This window comes from Miniopterus schreibersii (assembly GCF_964146895.1).
Source record: "Miniopterus schreibersii genome assembly, chromosome: 14".
Taxonomy (NCBI): Eukaryota; Metazoa; Chordata; class Mammalia; order Chiroptera; family Miniopteridae; genus Miniopterus; species Miniopterus schreibersii.
Window position 1 is genome coordinate 7326256 of NC_138114.1, and position 19623 is coordinate 7345878.

A 19623-nucleotide genomic window follows, 5' to 3' on the forward strand; every position below is an offset into this window, starting at 1 on the left:
GGGCCTCTCAAACCAACCCCTGATAGTTGTCATCCCAAATCTAACTCACAGGCACAGAGGCTAGAATCTTTTACTAAGTGAACTTTGACAGTACCTTTAAAAATTATTTTATTAAATCCAAGGAAATATTAATAGTTTTTTAAGGAAAATTTGAACTCTGGGCTCCTCACTTTAAAAAATTATTTATTATGAAAAACAGAAAAATGTGGGAGGACTATTTTAGACTTAAGAAGGCCAAGAGGCATAACAACCAAATGTAATGTGTAAGCCTTCATGGAACCTGCTAGGAAAAAGAGCAGCTTTAAACTCTGCTTTTTGGACAACTGGGAAATTTGAATATTGTCTATAAATTAGATGATAATTATAGAATTATGGTTAATTTTTATAGATGTAAAAATGGTACTGTGGTTATATGGAGGAATGTACTTACTAGAAAATGCATTCAGAAATATTTAGGAGTAATATGCAAAATGTCTGCAACTTATTTTCAAGTGGTTCATCCAGAAAAAGAAAAATAACAAGGAAAAAGTGAGTGTGTGTATGTGTATCAGAGAGAGAAAGCAAATGTGGCAAATTTTGTAATGATTGATGCATCTAAGTGAAGGATATAGGGAACCCACTGTACTATTTTTTCAACTCTTCTATAAATTTAAAATTTTTCATAATAAAAAGTTTTGAGAAATAAAAGAACATGCTGTTGTGAAATGTGAGATAAAGCCAAAGTTGAAGTAAACAGTAATAAACAGTAAACCATAATAAACAATTTAAAGGTCAGTGATTGAGTTATCTAATGAGATGCTTTCTAGGTATTCACACATTTTAAAATCTGATTCTAAATTTAATATTTTAGGATTATGCAATGTTGTTTGATGTTTATGCTCATTTTTTTACATAAAGAGTCCTGTTTTTAAAAGATGGTTGTTGATTACTGATGATGTTCCTTACCCATCACGTTACTAGAATATCCAAAATGAAAAGTGTTACTAGATTAGATTTCTTCTATGTTGTATTTTAGGAAATTTTCTTTCTTTAGGATTTTGCAAGTTGTGTTCTCAAATATTCTTACTGTAGGTGTTCTGAAACTAGTCGCTCACCCTTTCTCATTGACCTTAGAGAATAATCTTTTTTTTCTTTCTTAAATATATCTTTATTGATTTCAGAGAGAGGAAAGGAGGGGAGAGAGAGAGATAGAAACATCAATGATGAGAGAGTCATTGATCGAGCCCATAACCGGGGCATGTGCACTGACCTGGAATCAAACCCCGATCGCCTGGATCCTGGGTTGATGCTCAACTGCTGAGCCACACCTGGCCGGGCAAGAATAAACTTGGTGTGCAGATTTTCCAAGGGCACAAAGCATGGGTGGACTTAGGGGTCTGTTTTCAGATTCGTCCCCTTCAGCGTATATGAACCTAAAAGTTTTCCTACAAGTTGTCCACCCACATTTCCTTTCACAGTAGCTCTTCTACTCTCAAAAAAAAAGACATACCCCTTAATTTTACTCTGTTTCATTGTATGTACCAGGAATGAAACTATCAGGTCATCAAACAGGACAATTGGAATTATTGTTTTGGGGAAATCTTTAATAAATAATCAATCACTGTACACTTGCCTAGGCAGGTTTTTTTCCTATCATATACAAACTGCATTTCTGAAGCTTCATAACTAGGGCATGTTGGCCTGTGGCTGCACATTCTAAATTCAGACATACTCTATGTAGATTGATAAAGGTGACTGCCTCTTCCATCCTTCAACTCTTACTCTTTAGTGAAGAGCTTTTGAGGGAGAAACCTTTGAGAGCAAAGCAAAGTAAGTTTCAAGTGGTAAAAATGGCCTTAAAATGTAACATAATTTTTCAGCTATTCTCAGTGCTTAGGTGCTAGATGGGTTATTGGCCATAGAGTAAAGCACCCTTAAATAGCAATTAGTAAAGGCAGTTGTTTTAAATATGACTTGAATATTTTCCTGGACTGTACAGTTTTTCAAGATATTCCAGGTAAAATATGAGGATAAAAACATTTTGTGATTCCTTTCAGGTAAAATGTGTATCATTCTACAAAATAAGTTAATGCCTCTTTTTATTGACTCATTTCATGAAGTATTTTTTCCAGTTATATTTAATCCTTATAAAGTATTTTGTACTTTTTACCTCCTATTAATAAAAAATGAAACTATATTTTTGCCACTGGACTGATTTGTTTTAGCAGTATAGTGATTGCAGTGGGTTTTGCTAATCTCACCTTGGTATTAGCTTTACATTCTCTTATGTGGTGGAATGGAATTCATACCTTAGACAAGTGTTTAGAACACAACAGAAGCACATGATTGAGTTTCCCCTGAAACCTCGTGACTGGCTGGGGCAAAATTCCTACTTGACACCAATTTTAGACCTTAGTCCCATTCTGAGTCTTAAGTCTGACTCTGCTTTGTCCAGACCACACATATCTTCATTCATACTTTTTATCATGGTGGACACTACTTTAGCATTGATTTTTCTAGCATTGAGGGAGCTTAATATGATTGTAATTTAGATTAATCTATTTCAAGTATTCAAGGATTGCTTAAATGTTTAAGAGTGCTGTTTTTCCTATATTTAAGTAGGTCCACCTTAGGCATTTATAAATTCATTTTTTTTTTTTTTTTAAATATATCTTTATTGATTTCAGAGAGAGGAAAGGAGAGGGGAGAGAGAGATAGAAACATCAATGATGAGAGGGTCATTGATCGGCTGCCTAGCCCGCACTTGGGCATGTGCCCTGACCGGGAATCGAACCCCGATCGCCTGGATCCTAGGTCGATGCTCAACCGCTGAACCACGCCCGGCCAGGCTATAAATTGTGTTTCTAACTTCTATGTCCATTAGGGAATCCATTCTTTCTCAGGTGGTTAGTAGTGGATGGATATGTGTGTGTATGCGTGTGTGTGAGAGAGAGAGAGAAAAAGAGAGAGAGAAAAGCTAACATCTTTGTCTCTGATGTGACATTTATTTAGTTCTACCATGTAGTTGTTACATGTTATCTTTTTCCTTGTTTATATCCCATAATAGAGTATGAATTCCTGACTAGTAGGGATGCCATTTTATTTGCCAGAAGTCCCTTGTATATAGGATGGTGCTACCCACGTTTAAATAAAGACATACTCAGTCTTTTGTAAATGGTATTTTTAATTCTTACTCAGATATTTATGTTTTCATTTTAAGAGCAGGTCACAAACATATAAGGTGGCAGTTGGAAAAATCTTGCAAAGATATTCTCATGCAAACTCCCTAACCGCATTTCTGTTAGAGCTTCTGTAACTGTGGTATCCTCAATGCTTCTGTTATAAAACTTGCAAGATCCCCAGGTCCTCTGACAAGTACAGTGGTTTGAAAGCTAAATTGTTTTAATTAGTGTGTGATACATAATTAGAAAGATTCTGGTCTAGAGTAATTATATGAGACTGGTAGCTTTGGAAATGCTCTTAAATGTGGTATATACATGAGAATAGGGCTGTAGGTAGAAAACTATACTGGTGTTTGAGGATGCGGTTTGCCACTAAGCTGGAATCAGCAGCCAAGCCAGGACTGCCATTACAGAGATAATGTGAAAAGGTTTGACGGGTTCCCACAGAGTGCTTCCTTGGATAACCTCTTAATAGCTGAGGAAGTCCTGTTCTCCTTAAAGGCCTAAGCAAGCATATAGTTAAGGTCAGAGCAAACCAGATGTCTTGTCCAGAGTATTGGCAAAATTTGGGAAGCAAAGGTTCATCAGGTCAGGGTCTTTAGAGCAGTGGCATTGGCAGAGGAAATCCGTGAATGGGTGTTGACTGCAGGCACTCTGCATCTCCCTCCCTTGGGTTCTGTTTTTCTGCATTTGATGTGGCACTGTGACCATAGAATTAAAAGTACTGTGGGGTTGTTCAGCTTGGATGCAGAGTATTTATGAAGGTTGGAAGGACTTGCCCGACAACCATTGCCTTACCTTATTTCAGAATTCATAAGAAAGCCTGACCCTGCATAATCAGGCCTTTCACCTCAGACACCCAGAAGGAATCAGAGTTCTTTATAAGACACTTGGAATATGGTGTGAGTCCATCACCTGTTATCAGCTGTCAAGGAGGCTACTCTTTGGAGAAACAGCTTTACCCCAGTACATATGTAGGTTTTAAGGTCTTCAAAAATGGTTCTTTATGTGAGAATTTTAAACTCAGAGCATAGAGATACTTGGTAAGAGGATGTGAGTCAAGGAATACATTACAGTAGTTCAGAGACAATAAGAAAAAACCGAGTATTTCAGTTATAATTTACAATACAGTGTCCTCATCATTAAGCTACAAATGATTGTACATAAAAAACAATAGATTGATGACTGATGATTGTCTTACAATTAGAGTGTTAGCTTTTCATTTAGAATTAATGTATTACCCAGCAATCCCTTATGCTTCTCTGATGGTTTCTTATGGAAAAAATGTTGAAAACCCTTGTCCGTGTTATATATTTAAGATGTGTTCACCCCAACTGCAGTCTGCTAAGGACATGGAGAATACAGAAAAATGTGAATGACACTCTGTTCCAAAATCTTCCCTTGTATAGCTTTAGTTTCCCAGAGTAGTTGTAAGTGATTCTTACAGAAGAGATTCTCGTTTTACACATATTCTTATCATCATTCTCAGAGTGGGGAGCAGAAGGAGGCCCAAAACACAGGGTAGAATGGTGCATGTGTTAGTCCCTAAAAAAGTCTTAATAACCTGGTTAAATGCTAATGGATTCACAATTCTGCTGCTAACTGATGCTCAAGGGAAAACTGGTGTCTATGGTGTACCTTGTTCATGCCTTTGCCTTACTGCTGCTGCCATTGTGCCAAACTGCTTTTGCTCCTTTTATTTTTATTTATTTATTTATTTATTATTATTATTTTTTAATATATCTTTATTGATTTCAGAGAGAGGAAAGGAGAGGGAGAGAGAGAGATAGAAATATCAATGATGAGAGAGTCATTGATCGGCTGCAGCCCGCAACCCGGGCATGTGCCCTGACTGGGAATTGAACCCTGATCGCCTGGATCCTAGGTCGATGCTTAACCGCTGAGCCATTCCCGGCCAGGCGCTCCTTTTAATTTGCTCTTAAGATCCAGTATTCCCATTGATATCTCAGGCCAAAGAATCAACCTGTTGGTAATAAGGATACATTTTTCAGTAAAATGAATAGAATTGGCTGCCTCAGAAGGTAGCTGGAGAGCGCTCTGTTACTGAGAGTGTTGAGGAGAAACAACTGGAGCTGTGATATTATACAGAGAATAAGGCTTTGGATTGGGTTCGACTAGTGATCTTTATGTCTCTGCTAATTTTGGGAATCATTGATATTTTTGAGCATCCAGGCATACTTGATTCTTAATAATAGTTTGAAATTCTATATTAATTTCAGAAATACACATGCTAACATAAGAGGGCTTAATGTTATAAATAGACAGTCCAGTGCCATCTGTAAGGATGCTTTCAGCCACAAGTAACAGAACTATGAACCCAGTGTGCCTTAAACAGTGAAAAGCTTTACTAGCTCATATAAAAGGCAGTCCATATACAAGTGAGAGATGCACCCTGGCTAATGTGGTTCAGTTGGTTGAGAGTCATCCTATGCACTGAAAGGTTACTGGTTGATTCCTGGTCAGGGCACATATGCAGGTTGAGATATATATATGTATATATAGTATATATATATGTATGTGTGTGTGTGTATTTTTTTTTTTTTTTAAGTGAGAGATGGGTTTTATATCAGAGACATACTCAAGGACCCAGGTTCTTTCTGTTTATCTGCTCTACCATTCCTGAGGCTTGCTTTATCTCAAGGCTTATTTTACCTAATAGGTAGGTAAAAATCTATAGGTCAATCGTCAGTAGCATTCAGGGCTGTACATAGCCTTGTGCATGGAGGAAGAGAAGCTTGTCTCTCTTGCTCAGGGTGAGAGGGTATGTCCCAGATGCCTGCAGGACATCTCACCTCATGGGCCAGTCTACCTACTCCCGTGTCAGGGTGAGGCCAGCACCCTGACACACAAGGTGACTCTGGGGAGAGGGAAATCCTGAGGAGAGCCTGTTCTGTTGAGGAAGAGGAAGGATAACCAGCACCCACTGTAGTCGTTTGGTCTAATACTAGTGTTTTGACGTGTATTTTGCCAGAAAGTCACTTTTTTATGTGGCCACATCAGGGTTCTTTTGTTGTTGTTTTTTAAGTAGTATGGTTTCTGTTTTAAGATGGCAGAATGAAGCCAGATTTCAAAATGTCCATCCTTTTAGATTTAATGATATGAACAGCTAATGAATAAAAACAGGCAGGAAACAGTTGATAATCAGGTAAAAATGAAAATTTCCAAGAATTTGGAGGGTTTGGCTCAGTCATTTTCAACCTCACACCATGCAGAGGCTGTATGAGACAAAATAAAAACCCCTGTTGGCTGTGGCAGGAGTATGAATGGGTGTAGGCAGTCCTGCAGGAGTATTGGGGACTCCAGGCAACTGGAAGCCCTTCCCTGAATGCTCATGTGACAGAAAAGCACGCTGGACATCACTATTTTGGCATATCCAGGCTGGTAAAAAAGTAGATAAGAAAGGTAGACTAGTAATAAACCCTAGAGCTGATGATCTCACCAGTAAACAGGGAGTTAGCAGAATACCTGACAGAGGGAACACTGACAAATCAAGTCTCTGGGCACCAGAAAATGTTGCCGGACAGGGGACCTAGCCCTGAGCAGCTCTGCATAGGGCCGGCCTGTAGTGTGTGGGTTTTTGTCTTCGTGCAGGAAAGGTTTCACATGAGTCCAGGTGATTTTTGAGAGTAAGTTTATTAAGGCTCGGACAGTGAAACAAGGAAGGGCCTAGGATAGAAGCAGCAACAGGAGAGCCCAGGTGGGGCTGCTTTAGCTAGAAACCTTAGAGAACAGACATGAGTCTAGGCGGGGCTGCTTTAACTCACTGGAAAGTCAGAAAAAAAGGGGCCTTGGTGACAGGTTCAGGGGGTAAGCCCAGACAATCTGCTGCTGCCCATCCCTCCCATTTGTAAGGCTACTCTTAGGGACCCTTAGAGTTTAGGAGATGCATGCCTGTGGGGAAGGAAGTAGGGGAAGGGGAAGGGGGTGGTGCGGGCATGCTCCCCCAAGGAAGAGGGAGAACGTGTGCTGGGTCCTGTGTCTTGAAGCTTTTTCTCTCTCTTGCAGGTGGTAATTTTAGGGGACGTCTCTGAGAGGGTTTCAGCAGAATATTCATCAGCTTTTCAGGTGTGCTCATTCAGGGTCATGGTCTCCACTGATTGGTCAGTGCCAGTGCAGGGAGTCCTTAGTCATTGCAGCTGGTCCTGACATCACCCACCTGGTTTTGCTGCTTTTCTGGGCCTCGAACAGCAAGTGGAAGAAGGAGCACATAGTGAGTTGCAGGTGACAGGGCTCCCTAATCACTTACTCATGGGTTGGATGGAGGTAGAGAGTGAACAGTCAGGAACTGGAGGAGAAATTGACTGCAAAGGAGGAAGAGAACAACCTGGGCTGACTCTTTCTGATGGGAATAAAACCTGAGGGAATTAAAGAAGTTGGGGAGGAAAAGACTGTATTCCAGAAGAGAGCTAGGCTGCTTGTAGCCCTAGGCCCTGCTGAACTGACTCCCTTTTCCCCTTTTCCCAGTCCGCGGACCGCCCTCTCTTCAACACACCTGTGCAAAGCTGCTAGAGGGCAGCACCAGCTTAGAATGTAGCCGGAAGTGGAAGGGTTCCCCTAGACTGCAGGTAACACAGAGATGCTCCACAGACCATCCCGTAAGGCTGAGCCGATGAGATGACATGGCGAGGCTCCTGCACTCATGGCAGGATGGAGAGGCACAGTGCATGCTGACAAAGAATGCAGAGTCTTTTCTGGAAGACAGAATAACTGCCCTTCAAAAAAAGAAGAGAATCCCAAGCAGTGAGCTATTAACTCAAGTTTCATAAAACTCAGGCTCAGAAATGATATAATAAAAATAGCAGAATGAGGTGAAAAGGGAAAAATACAGGGCCAAGGAGACATACAAAGAACTGATTTGCAGAACAAATAAATTAGAAGTGGCTAGGAACAGAATAACAATAGCTGAAAATTAATTCCTGACAGCAGGAGCTCGAGATCCTGAAGTAAGTGCAGAAGAAAAAAGCAGAGATTGAAGCAGCTCTTAGAAACGGGTGTGGGCCTGGGCTCCCTGAGGCAGAGCCCTGCAGCAGCATTTGCCTTTCCTCCTCTGTTCACCTTCCTCTTGGAGTTTTGTTTTTGGTTGTAGAGAATTGACTGCTTTAGACATCACTCATTTGGAAATGTGTGAGCACTGACAAATCGGTGAAAAGGAACGTTCATGTTTTTCCTAGAAGAATACCAATGAGAGAAAGATTTTATGGCCTGAGAGACCGGGAAAATTCCCCTTTGAAGCAACTTGTTTCCTGGCATTGACACCAAAAGTTCCCCTCCCCCCTGACACGATGATTTTCTGTGCTTTACAGGAAATTATTTCCTGTGCTTTTGCTAAATGTAAATTCTGACCTGCTGATCTCAGGGCAAGCACTTTGCTGCTTTTCCTACAACCAGACCTAGTGCATGGGACATGTTTTATGGAGGAAAAAATACTTTGTTGTTGTTCTGTTAGACATCTGTGGTTAATAATTTTCCTTTTCTACGTTTTATTAACTTTCTCAAGCCTGGGCTATAGGTTAGCATGAAAGAAGAGCAAATGGATCCACTGACATTTACTGTACTGAAGCTGAACTTCCATTCCTTGTATGCCAGCAAATATGGTTTAGAATCTTTACATTGCAAATTGCTGTGGAGAGTTCACATAGAGCAGAAATTGGTTGGTGCAATGGACTTGCCATGAATTACTCATTCATTGCATAGTTCCTTGGAAATCAGCTGGAGGAAATCGTCCAGTTTGATCACAGGCGTGCTACGCTAAGGGCTCCAGCATGCCCTTGCGGGTGCAAGTCCAGTGTGAAGGTGTGCTTCTGCTGGCTGTTGTATAGTGGCAGCTGCTGTACAGGTGGAGCCCAGGAGTATGCTGTGCTGCTGGGGAGAGCTGCACATCAGCATCTTGATGGAAAATGAAGCCTCCGGTAGGAGAGGTGACCGGTCAGCAGTGGCCAGATCTCTCATTGGTTTTAGGGATGTCATTAGGCATATGGAACAAATAGTATATAGAGAGAAACAGAGTTGTTAAAGGTTGCCTTACTATTAAGGTTCCCAGCCAGAGAAGCTGAGCAGTTTAAGTTTAATTCCATTTTTAAGGATGTACTTTGTTTCTAACAAAACTGTTCCTTGAAACTGTGAAAAGTATTCTTAAGCCAAATAAACAATTAAGCATATAAATTATAGCATTTCTCCCCCATGATATCCCCATTGGTATAAAAAATGTCTTTTCTATTGATGTGATATTGAGCACATAATTTTAAATCGTAGAATTATGGCTTTGGAAATCTTTTGAGAAAGACAATGTAGTTTATAATCTGATTGAGCACAGTCTCAAGCTTTCTTTTATTTTCTAGAGGAAATATTGTTCTCACAAGCCACCTTGGTTCAGTCTGCTGGAGCATTCATTCTGGGAAAATCTTTTAGCTTCTCATAGGATGGAAAATGCATAAAAGATGAAACAGTAACAAAGGGTCTTTGTTCTATCTGTTGGTATTTACTGTTTGTATATGTGTTGTGTGTGTGTGCCTGAGTCAGACATGTAATTTCATTTGGTAGAGACATTCTAATGTTGCTATTTGCATGTCTCTTATTTTGTACAGATACTGTTGCTCTTAACTTTGTGAGACTATGAGATGCTCTTGAACTGTATGGACAAAAATAGTAAAGGTGAAAAGAATCAGAGCCTCAGGGGATAGGGCCAAGTTGGATACACATGTTTATTTCATCACTCAAACTATCATTAATAGTTTTGAAACTCTTAAGTAAACAAACGTTCCTTGACTACGTACACTTTGAGCTCTGAGATAATGGTAGAAGATAGACAATCTCCTTCTTCACTGTTTTCTGAAGCTCTAGAAGAGAAATTCCCTCTGTTTTGTTCACTCATTATTCCCAAGGGCCTAGAATAATACCTATCACATAGTAGGTGGTCAATAAATATGTTTCCTGAATGAGGACATTCTATACTTAAAAAGTTGAATACTCATTTTACAAAGATTACGTGCTTATTATACAGCACTACAGGGAGTAGTAGTAAAAGTGTTACAGTTTCTATAATAATTTTTATAAGAAATGTATTTTGATTTGTATTGATAATGATTTTTCAGCTACTTCAAGGGTTTATGTATTTATTGGATATATTAAGAGTTTTTAAATGGCAGAAATTAAAATCTGTTCATAATAAAGATTGTTTAAGGTTTTAAAAATATTAGCAATGAATGCAAATACCTTTGTTTTTCAGCATAACTTTATTTTATATTGAAAAAATGAAAATAAAAATTACTTAATGGAAAATGTATTTTAAAAAGATTATATTCATCAATATATTACTAGGAAGATTATTCTGATCATACCATGTTACATGTAACATTTTAAAAAGCATTTAATTTACTAGTTAGAAGAATTTTTGGAGCTATGAACCCATTTATTCATAACTTCAGGGGTAAATTTGAAATCACAGTATGTGTAGTGCTGAGTGGAACTAAACAGGGCAGCATACTCCACATTGAATCATTACATTTGAGAACTCAGAGGAACCAAAGAGATCCTATCTGTTAACTTCTCTTCTCCCCCTTCCATACAAGCCTACTTTATAATGGACAAAATAAAATCTAGAAATTATAGATGATTGGCAAATGGTTAGTTATTATGGTCTTGTTAACTGCAAATGGCATCAGATGTTAGACCTCAATCCTTGAGTTTGACTTAAGAAAATAATTCAGAGCCAAGGAACTCAAATACAGGCAAAAGTTTATTTAGATGGTCACAGAGGTAGAAGTAAGCCTTGGAAGAAGTGAGCCAGCTAGGCTACGTGGACTCAGGAAGCAAGTTACAGAGGCAAAAAACCAAAAATGGCCCTTGGAGCTTAGGAGAAAGAAAGCAAAGGGATGCACCTTGATGGACGAAAGGAAGTTTTCTTCTACTGTTAGTTTGTTGAGTGTTTTTTTTGGAAAGGTGTTAGGTTTTTGTTAAATGTTTATTCTGTGTCTTTTTTAATTCCACTGATCTTGTGTATTACATTGAATTTCAACTGTTAGTCCAAACTTACATTTCTGGTATAATTTATACCAGGAACACAATCAGTCATAGTCTATATCCTTTATATCTGTTGCTGGATTTGGTTTGCCAGTATTTTGTTGAAAAAATTTGAGTCTGTATTATAAGGAATATTGGTGAGTAGTTTTCTAGTCTTGTGATATCTTCATCTGGTTTTTGTTTGTTTATGTTTTATTTTTTGGTTTTTTAGTGTGTTTTGTTTTTAGCATAATACTGGCTTCCTAGAATGAGTTAGAAAATGTTCCTTCCCTCCTCTTATGTTTTGTGGAAGAGCTTCTGAAGACTTGGCATATTTTCTTCTTTACGTGTTTGGTAGAATTAACCAGTGATGCTCTCTGGGCCTGGTCTTTTCTTTGTGGGAATTTTCTAATTTCTATTTCAATCTGGTTTACTCAGATTTTCTATTTCTTCTTGAGTCACTTTTGGTAGTTTGTGTCTCTGTAGGAATTTTCCTCTTTTATTTCAGTTGTCTAATTTCTTGGTATAAAATTGTTTATAGTATTCCCTTATAATCTTTTTCATTTCTGTGAGGGTTGGTAATATTCACTCTTTTATTCCTAATTTTAACAATTTGAGTTAAAATGCCTATATTTGCTGATGGTAGATAAAGGTTTCTTGATTTTTTAAATCTTGTCAAAGAACCAACTTTTGCTTTTGTTGACTTTTTTTCTGTGAGTTTTGTAATTCTTATTTTAACATTCCTGTAATATTTCCCTCTGTTTGCTTTAGGTATAGTTTGTTCTTTTTTTTTTCTTACCAATATCCTGTGGAAGTAATTTATTTGAGAATATTCTTCTTTATTTTTGTCAGTATTTACAACTCTGAATATCTCTGTAAACACTGTTTTAATTGCATTGCATATATTTGCTATTTTGTCTTCATTTTTATTAAGCTCATACATTTTGTTTTCTTGTGTTTTTTTGTTTCTTTGATTTTTTTTTCTGTTATTGGTATCTAATTTAACACTGTTATTGTCAGAAATCATACTTGTGTGATTTATTCAGGCTTGTTTTATGGTCTACCAGATAGTCTCGTGGAGAACGTTACATGTGCACTTGAGAAGAACATGCATTCTGTTGTTGTTGGGTTTAGTGTTCTTTAGATATCTGTTAGATTGAGTTGGTCTTTTGTTGGTCTTCTACCTACTTGTTCTGCCCATTGTTGAATACAGGGTATTGATGTGCTCAGGATTATTGAATTGTCTGGGGTTTACTTGGTACTGTCAGTTTTTGCTTCATGTAATTGTTGACTCTCTTATGAGGTGCATATATGTTTATAATTGTTATATCTTCATGATGGATTGACCTTCTTATAATAAATGCCCCCTTTTATCTCTAGGAAAGTGTTCTTGTCTGATTTGCCAGATATTGGTATAATCATTCCAACTTTCTTATGGTTGCTGTCTTTGCAATTTATCTTTTTCCTTTTAACTTTAATTCTATTTGTAATTTTGAATTTAAAGTGTATCTCCTTTAGACAGTGTACACTGTAACAACTCTTCCTTTTGATTAATGCTATTAAAATAGTTTGATTTGTCTGACATTTCACTTTTTTTTTTTTTTGGTATATTTTATGCATTTTTCTCTGTTTCTCCTGTACTGTTTCCTTTTGCATTAAGTGAATTTCTTTAATATATTTTCTTAGTGTTTGCTCCAGGGTTTACATTATACATTTTTTTCTTAATAAAATCTACTTCAGATTCATATCAATTTAATTCCAGTGAGGTCAAATGATTCTTCCTGTGTACCTCTATTTCTCCTTCCCCCTTTTTTGCTAATACTCTTATACATATTACATCTATATATGTTACAAACCCAATAATATATTGTTGCAGGTAATACTTTATATAACTTTATCTTTTAAAGAGGTAAAAGAAAGGAGAACATGTATATATTTATATAGTTTATTTAAAAAAATTATTTACCATTTCTTGTTCTCTTCATTTATTTCCATGGATTTGAGTTTCCATATGGTGTCACTTCCTTATGCCAATACAACTTTGTTCCCACCCACCTCTTTGGTTTGTTATTGTCAAATATATTAATTTCTCTGTTATAGGTCCAACAATAAAATTACATACGATTTTGTGTAATTTGTTTTAAAATCATTTAAAAAGAGAAATGAGAAGAAATATGTATACTGTCTTCTATAATTATATAATAGGTTTTACTGTCATTCTTTGTTTCTTTCATGTGGTTTCTAATTTTTATTTGGCGTTAATTGATTTCAGCTTGAAGAACTTCCCTTTAATGTTTTTAAGGTGTATATTCTTGCAGTGAATTCTCTGAGTTTTTGATTTCCTGGAGATATCTTCATTTCACCTTCATTCATGAAGATACAGGTTTACTGGAATGATATTATTATTGGTTTACATTCTTTTTCTTCCAGTTCTTTAAATATGTTCTTCTGTAGTCTTCTGACCTCCAGGGTTTCTGATGAGAAGTCATCTAATAATCTTTTGGGGCTTCCTTTGTACATGACAACTTACCTTGCTGCTGTCAAAATTTTCTCTTTGTCTTTTAACATGTTATTTTCATGTGTCTAGATGTAGATCCCTTGCTTTTACCCTACTACAATTTAATTTAGCTTGTTGGATGTATAGATTAATGTCTCCATCAAATTTGGGGAATGCTCAGCTATTATTTCTTTGAATATTTTTCTCTCCTTTCTCTCCTTTTCCCCTGATACTTCCATTATGGATATGTTGATGCACTTGATCATGTACATTTCTCTAAGACTCTATTTATTTTCTTTATTCTTTTTTGTCTGTTCTTCAGATTGCCAGATCTCTTAGGATTTATCTTTAAGTTTACTGTCTTTTTCTCAAAAGAAAATCTGCTATAAGTGCCTATAGTGAATTTTTCATTTTAGTTATTTTACTTTTAAATTCCATATTTTCCATGTTGTGCATTTTGTACAATTTTGACTATTGTCTATTAGGTAATATATCTGTTGTTCTTTATTGCTCTTGTTTATTGCAGCCATTTTCAACCATTGTGCTGTGGCAGGCACACTGGTGTACCACAAGAATTTTTAAAGCATGCAGTACCTGACTATTTAGTCAGGGGCACTGACCGCTTTTCCCTTAGATAGTCATATTTAAAAATGACAACAGCCAACACAACAATAGCTGTTGGGTGTGAGTGCATCAAAATTACACCTTTTTTTTTGTCAGATTGCAGAATTTTAGTAATTAGTTTATGTGTGCCATGAGATGAAAAAGATTGAAAATCGCTGATCTATTGGGTTAAGATATTGTTATCATATCTTACTTTGCCTCTTTAAGTATGGCTTCCTTTAGTTCTATGAATGTATTTATAAGATCTCAAAGTAAAAGATGGGCCAATTGATGTTAATAGAGTATTAAAAGTTCATTAATATTGTTTCGGAGTCCACATCACAGCTAATTACTTGTTGGTTTTTGTGTAATACAAAGAGTAATATCCAGCCCTGGCCAGGTGGTTCAGTTGGTTGGAACATTGCCCCATACGCCAAAAAGATTGCCTGTTCGGTCCACGGACAGGGCACATACAGGTGGCAACCAGTTGATATTTCTGTCTCATATTTATGTTTCTCTTTCTCTTTCTTCCCCCTTCCTTTCTCTCTAAAATCAATAAAAAACATCTTCGGTGAGGATTAAAGAAAAGAATAATTTCCGCAGTTGTCTTAAATGCTTATTAAAGTACATTTCTTTTCTAACTACATAACTGTGAACCATAGTTCTCCCTTATTTGTGAGGGATATGTTCCAAGTCCCCTCGTGGAGGCCTGAAACTGTGGATAGTATCAAACTGTATTTATACTATGTTTTTTCCTATTTATACGTACCTATGTAAAGTCTAATTTATAAATTTGGCACAGTAAGTGATCAGTCACAATAACTAGCACTAGAACACTTGTAACAGTATACTGCAATTAAAGTTATGTGAATATGGTCTCTCTCTCTCTCAAAATATCTGGTGCGTACTTCTCCTCCTGGTCCCAAGGTGACTGCTGTACCTGGGATGACATCTATATTCCAGGATGAATGAGGGAAGGAGGAATGCTGGAGAAAGGAGCAACAACTGTATCAGGAAAGCAAAAATTTTCCCAGAAAACCTTGAGGTTAATTTTTTTACGGAGAACTTTCTTAGATATTTACTCTTAACTGCAAAATAGTGTGAGAAAGTGACAACTTTTAGTTGGGTCCATGGCTGCCCAGAACAAAGTTGGAGTTCTGTTGGTGGGAATGGATATTAGGTAGTTAGCAATGTCGTAACACATAGGGTTGTTTTTTTTTGTTAATGACTGGTCCTGGTCAGAATTTCAGGGAAACTCCTATGTAAAGTTCTATTGTTTGACACCCTTATGCAGAATCCCAAAAACTTGCTTAGACATCTCACCTCATTGTCTTCTTGTTAACTCTTGGCTCCACTTTCCAGGGCTTGTTTGAGCTCTGTGTCTCAGTTCTACCCCCAAAGTACATTCTTTTGGAGCCACACATGGACTTGTAAAACATTGACAGGACTGGTCAGATTGTGAAATGTCCTTTATTCTTCAACAGAGCTGATTTTTATCTTTGTGATTTGGTAACTTCTTACCTTAACAAAACTTTTCTCACACCCTCAGACTTACTTAGTCTTTCCCAATGTATATATCAACTTGTTTCCTGATTGATTTATTTGTATTAACTCACTTGTGAGCTCACTATCATCTTTTACACAGAAATTTAGTTTTATAGTAGTCATGATTTATGATTTATTTTTTAAAAAATGAGTCATATTCAGTTATACCTCAGTTTTAAAAAAATGAGTCATAGCCTTGATGGAATTCTTTTGGCCCAGGATTTGGCATGACAGTTGCATGTGAAAGTGTGGTCTGTGCACCGGCAGCATGGAGTCACCTTGGGAGTTTATTGGAGATGCAGAATCTCAGTGCACTTCAGACCTAACAAATCACAGTCTGCATTTTAGCAAGGTCCCTAATTGGTTCACGTGCACAGTGTTTCAGAAGCACTGGTCTAAGGGAGAAAATAAATGAGAAGAGGGCATGGAGCTGTGTTCTAAGGAACGCTCATGTTCATTGTAGAAAAAAGACTCCCCAAAGAGACATGGAGATGAGAGCAGGCCAGGAACGTGTGGTCTCATAGTGTGGTGTCACCTGGTGCTGTCTCTGAGGAGGGAGGGTAACAGTTTTTATTTCCAGCAACGAGGTGTTCATTTCTCCCTGGGTTACAAAATGGTGGGACCCATTAAGCAGTTACTGAACGTGTTAAGGATTATATGCAAATAACTTGCCAAGGTTTTTATTACTTGGTTATTGAAGCTGAGTTTCAGCTTGAACTGGAATGGAACTCTTTTTCTCTTTGGAATGATTCTAGTTCTTGACATTGCTGTTTGGTAAATTTCCGTTTCATTCAGAAACATGCCTATTTGACCACAGGAGAGAATGGTGTCACCCATTCTATCCTGATATAATTTATATAGGTGCTTTTTTATGACATTCTTCAGCTTTTCCCTGGTTGACATTCCTCATCCAAACACTGTTTCAGAGCAGTTCTGTGGTAATGCTGTCATTGGAACAGGCCGAGAAGTCAGATTTATTTTGTCCATATTCTGTCACTGGTGCAGTTGTTTACATTTAGTAGTCAACACAGTAAGTAAGTATGGAATGAATGAGTAACTGAGTTGAAGGAATCCTGAGATTTGCTTGCTGAAAAATAGGTCTATTATGGTCCTGAACTTATTAGATTTTTCAGTAAGTCCAAATAAATGTCTCAGTATTTAAGGGGGAAAAAAGTCTGTTGGAACTGAATTGTTAATTTCCTACCAAGTAATGGAGAAGCAATCCTAAATATCAATAGGTTTAAGGCTTTAAAACATCTGTATCTTTTGGGGCTAGTTGTTTGTTTATGAGGGATATCAAATGTTCAAAAGGCAGTGTAAAAAAGTCACAACAGTCTAATTTGGTGAGTCCAGGTGAAGGGAAAGGTAGAATTTTATTGATTGCTAGATCTGTTCAAGGAGAGCCATAGTGGAATGGAATCACCTCTCCCTCAAAGAAGTTTTTAATGATCTCTGCTAGCTCGTTTGTATGTCTGACTGACCAAAGAGTTTTATCTGCTAATTACATCTCAGTCTTCTCTGGTCTTCCCCATGGTAATTGCATACCATGTTACCCATATAGAGAATAGGCGATCTTAAAAATAAAGAAAGATCATCTCTTCCATTTGTAATAGTTTTTCCCCCTCCTTATTTGGGTTTAGAACAAGGATGAGTAGATTCAGGGAAAGTTACTTTCTTACTTTTCAAATTCAGATTTACACTTGGAATACTCATTTTTAAAGAAAGTTATAGTGTGGAAGTTTATTTTATTCATTTGCTAGGGCTGCCATAACAAAATACCACACACAGGTGGCTTAAACAACAGGAATTTTCTCACAGTCTGGAGGCTAAACATCTGAGATCAAAGTGTCAGCAGGTTTGGTTCCTCCCGAGGCCTCTTTTCTTGGCTTGAAAATGGCTGACTTCTCCATGTCCTTACATGATATTATCTCTGTGTGTATCTATGTCCTAATTACCTCTTTTTATAAGGACACCATTCATATTGGATCAGGGCCCACCCTAATAACCTGACCGTATTTTAATGTAATTACTTCTTTAAAAGCCCCATTTCCAAATATAGTCACATTCTGAGCTCTAGGGGTGAGGACTTCAACATATGAATTTGGGGAGGTCACAATTCAGTCCATAGCAATTATGTCTTAGAAGGTCAACTTAAAAGCAGAAAGACCAGTGAGGAAGTTATTCAAGAATTCCAAGTGAGAAATGAAGAGAACCTAAACTAAGGCTTTGACAGTAGAAAGGGAGATGAGATTTGAGATTGAGACACATTAAGGAGGAAGAATTTGATGTAGGACTTGAGACTGAAGGCAGAGGGGTGTGAGAGGGAAGCAGCTAGCCTGACTCAGATTTCTCTAGTTCAGGAGGAGTAGCAGGCTTGAGGGACCAGATGTGAGCTGTGCGATGTCCCTGTTGAGTACCCAACACTTTCAGCTGTCCTGCTTTCTTTTCCACATTTTACAGGGGTCCTCATATGACTAACCACACCACATAAAACTGAACATGCAGTTTCTTGCCTATAAATCTCCACTTGAATGTGTCATAAGAATTTAGTGCCCTCTTATTTTAGTTAATTCCAAATTTCTGTGTTTTTTTCTTGTTAAGTTACTTTAGGGCAGGGACTATTGTTTTATTGATCTTTGCTGAATTCTTCAGCATGTTAGCTGACCCGTACACAGTAGTTTGTGGCCAGCAAATTCAAGTTGAGGGAATGATTTGTTAGTACCACGGTTGACTTGCTCTTTGCACATTTTAATCACCTGTTTGGTTTTCTTGCAGAATGAGAAGACTTTGGGACATTCCATGAGTCATTCAAGTAGCATTTCTAAGGTAGAGTGCCACTGACATATGTTATTTTAATAGCCCGCAGTTTTTATAATCTTTTTTTAAAAATTTATCTTTATTGTTTAAAATATTACAGATATCCCCCCCTTTTTCCCCCTGTTGATCCCCTCCACCCTGCATCTGAACTCCCACCCAGGCCTTCATCACACTATTGTCTGTGTCCATGGGTTGTGCATGTATGCGTAGAAGTTCTTTGATTAATCTCTCCCCACCCACACCCCTCTCCCACTTTCCCACTGAGCTTCATCAGTCTGTTCTGTGCTTCTGTGTCTCTAGATCTATTTTGTTCCACAGTCTGTTTTGTTTATTAGATTCCACAAATGAGTGAGATCATGTTAAAACTGAATCAGGAAGAATCAGAAAACCTGAATAGGCCAGTAACAACTGATGAAATTGAAGCAGAAATAAAAAGACACTCAGGAAAAAAAAAGCTCTGGCCTAGTCGGCTTCACAGGGGAGCTTTCTAATTCTTTAAGTTGTAGTTTTAGATAGTTTACTAAAAATTTTTTTTGCTTTTTGAGGTAGGCCTACAGTGCTATGAACTTCCCTCTTAGGACTGCTTTTGCTGTGTCCCATGGATTTTGGGTTGTTGTGTGTTTATTTTCATTTGTTTCCAGGAAGTTTTTTATTTCTTTCTTTATATCTTTGGTAACCTACTCATTGTTTAATAACATGCTAGTTAGCCTCCAGGTGTTTGAATGTTTTTGAGTGTTTTTACTGTAGTTGATTTCTAATTTCATGCCATTGTGATCTGCAGTGCATGGTATGATTTCAGTTTTCTTGACTTTGTAGAGACTTGTTTTGTGTCCTAAGATGTGGTCTCTCTCTGAGCATGACCCATGTACACTTGAGGGGAATGTATATTCTGCAGCTTTGGGTGAAATGTTCTGTAAATGTCAATTAAATCCATCTGATCGATTGTGCCGTTTAGAGTCACTGTTTCTTTGTTGACTTTTT

The 19623-nt window shown here is 37.5% G+C and overlaps 1 protein-coding gene across 10 annotated transcripts in view; it reads left to right on the forward strand.

The window, feature by feature from the left end:
• The window catches only part of MARCHF8 (membrane associated ring-CH-type finger 8), a 121752-nt gene that overhangs the window by 73946 nt on the left and 28183 nt on the right, over positions 1 to 19623 (forward strand). For 7 of the 10 annotated variants that reach the window (XM_081157387.1, XM_081157396.1, XM_081157389.1 and 4 more), the window contains one exon: positions 18601 to 18651. In XM_081157387.1, the coding sequence (XP_081013513.1) occupies positions 18601 to 18651 (51 nt within the window). Of the gene's footprint in view, positions 1 to 7187; positions 7248 to 7326; positions 7393 to 7646; positions 7923 to 15207; positions 15326 to 18600; positions 18652 to 19623 lie in introns of those variants that run through there. The other 3 variants (XM_081157393.1, XM_081157394.1, XM_081157391.1) reach the window with 3 other exon arrangements.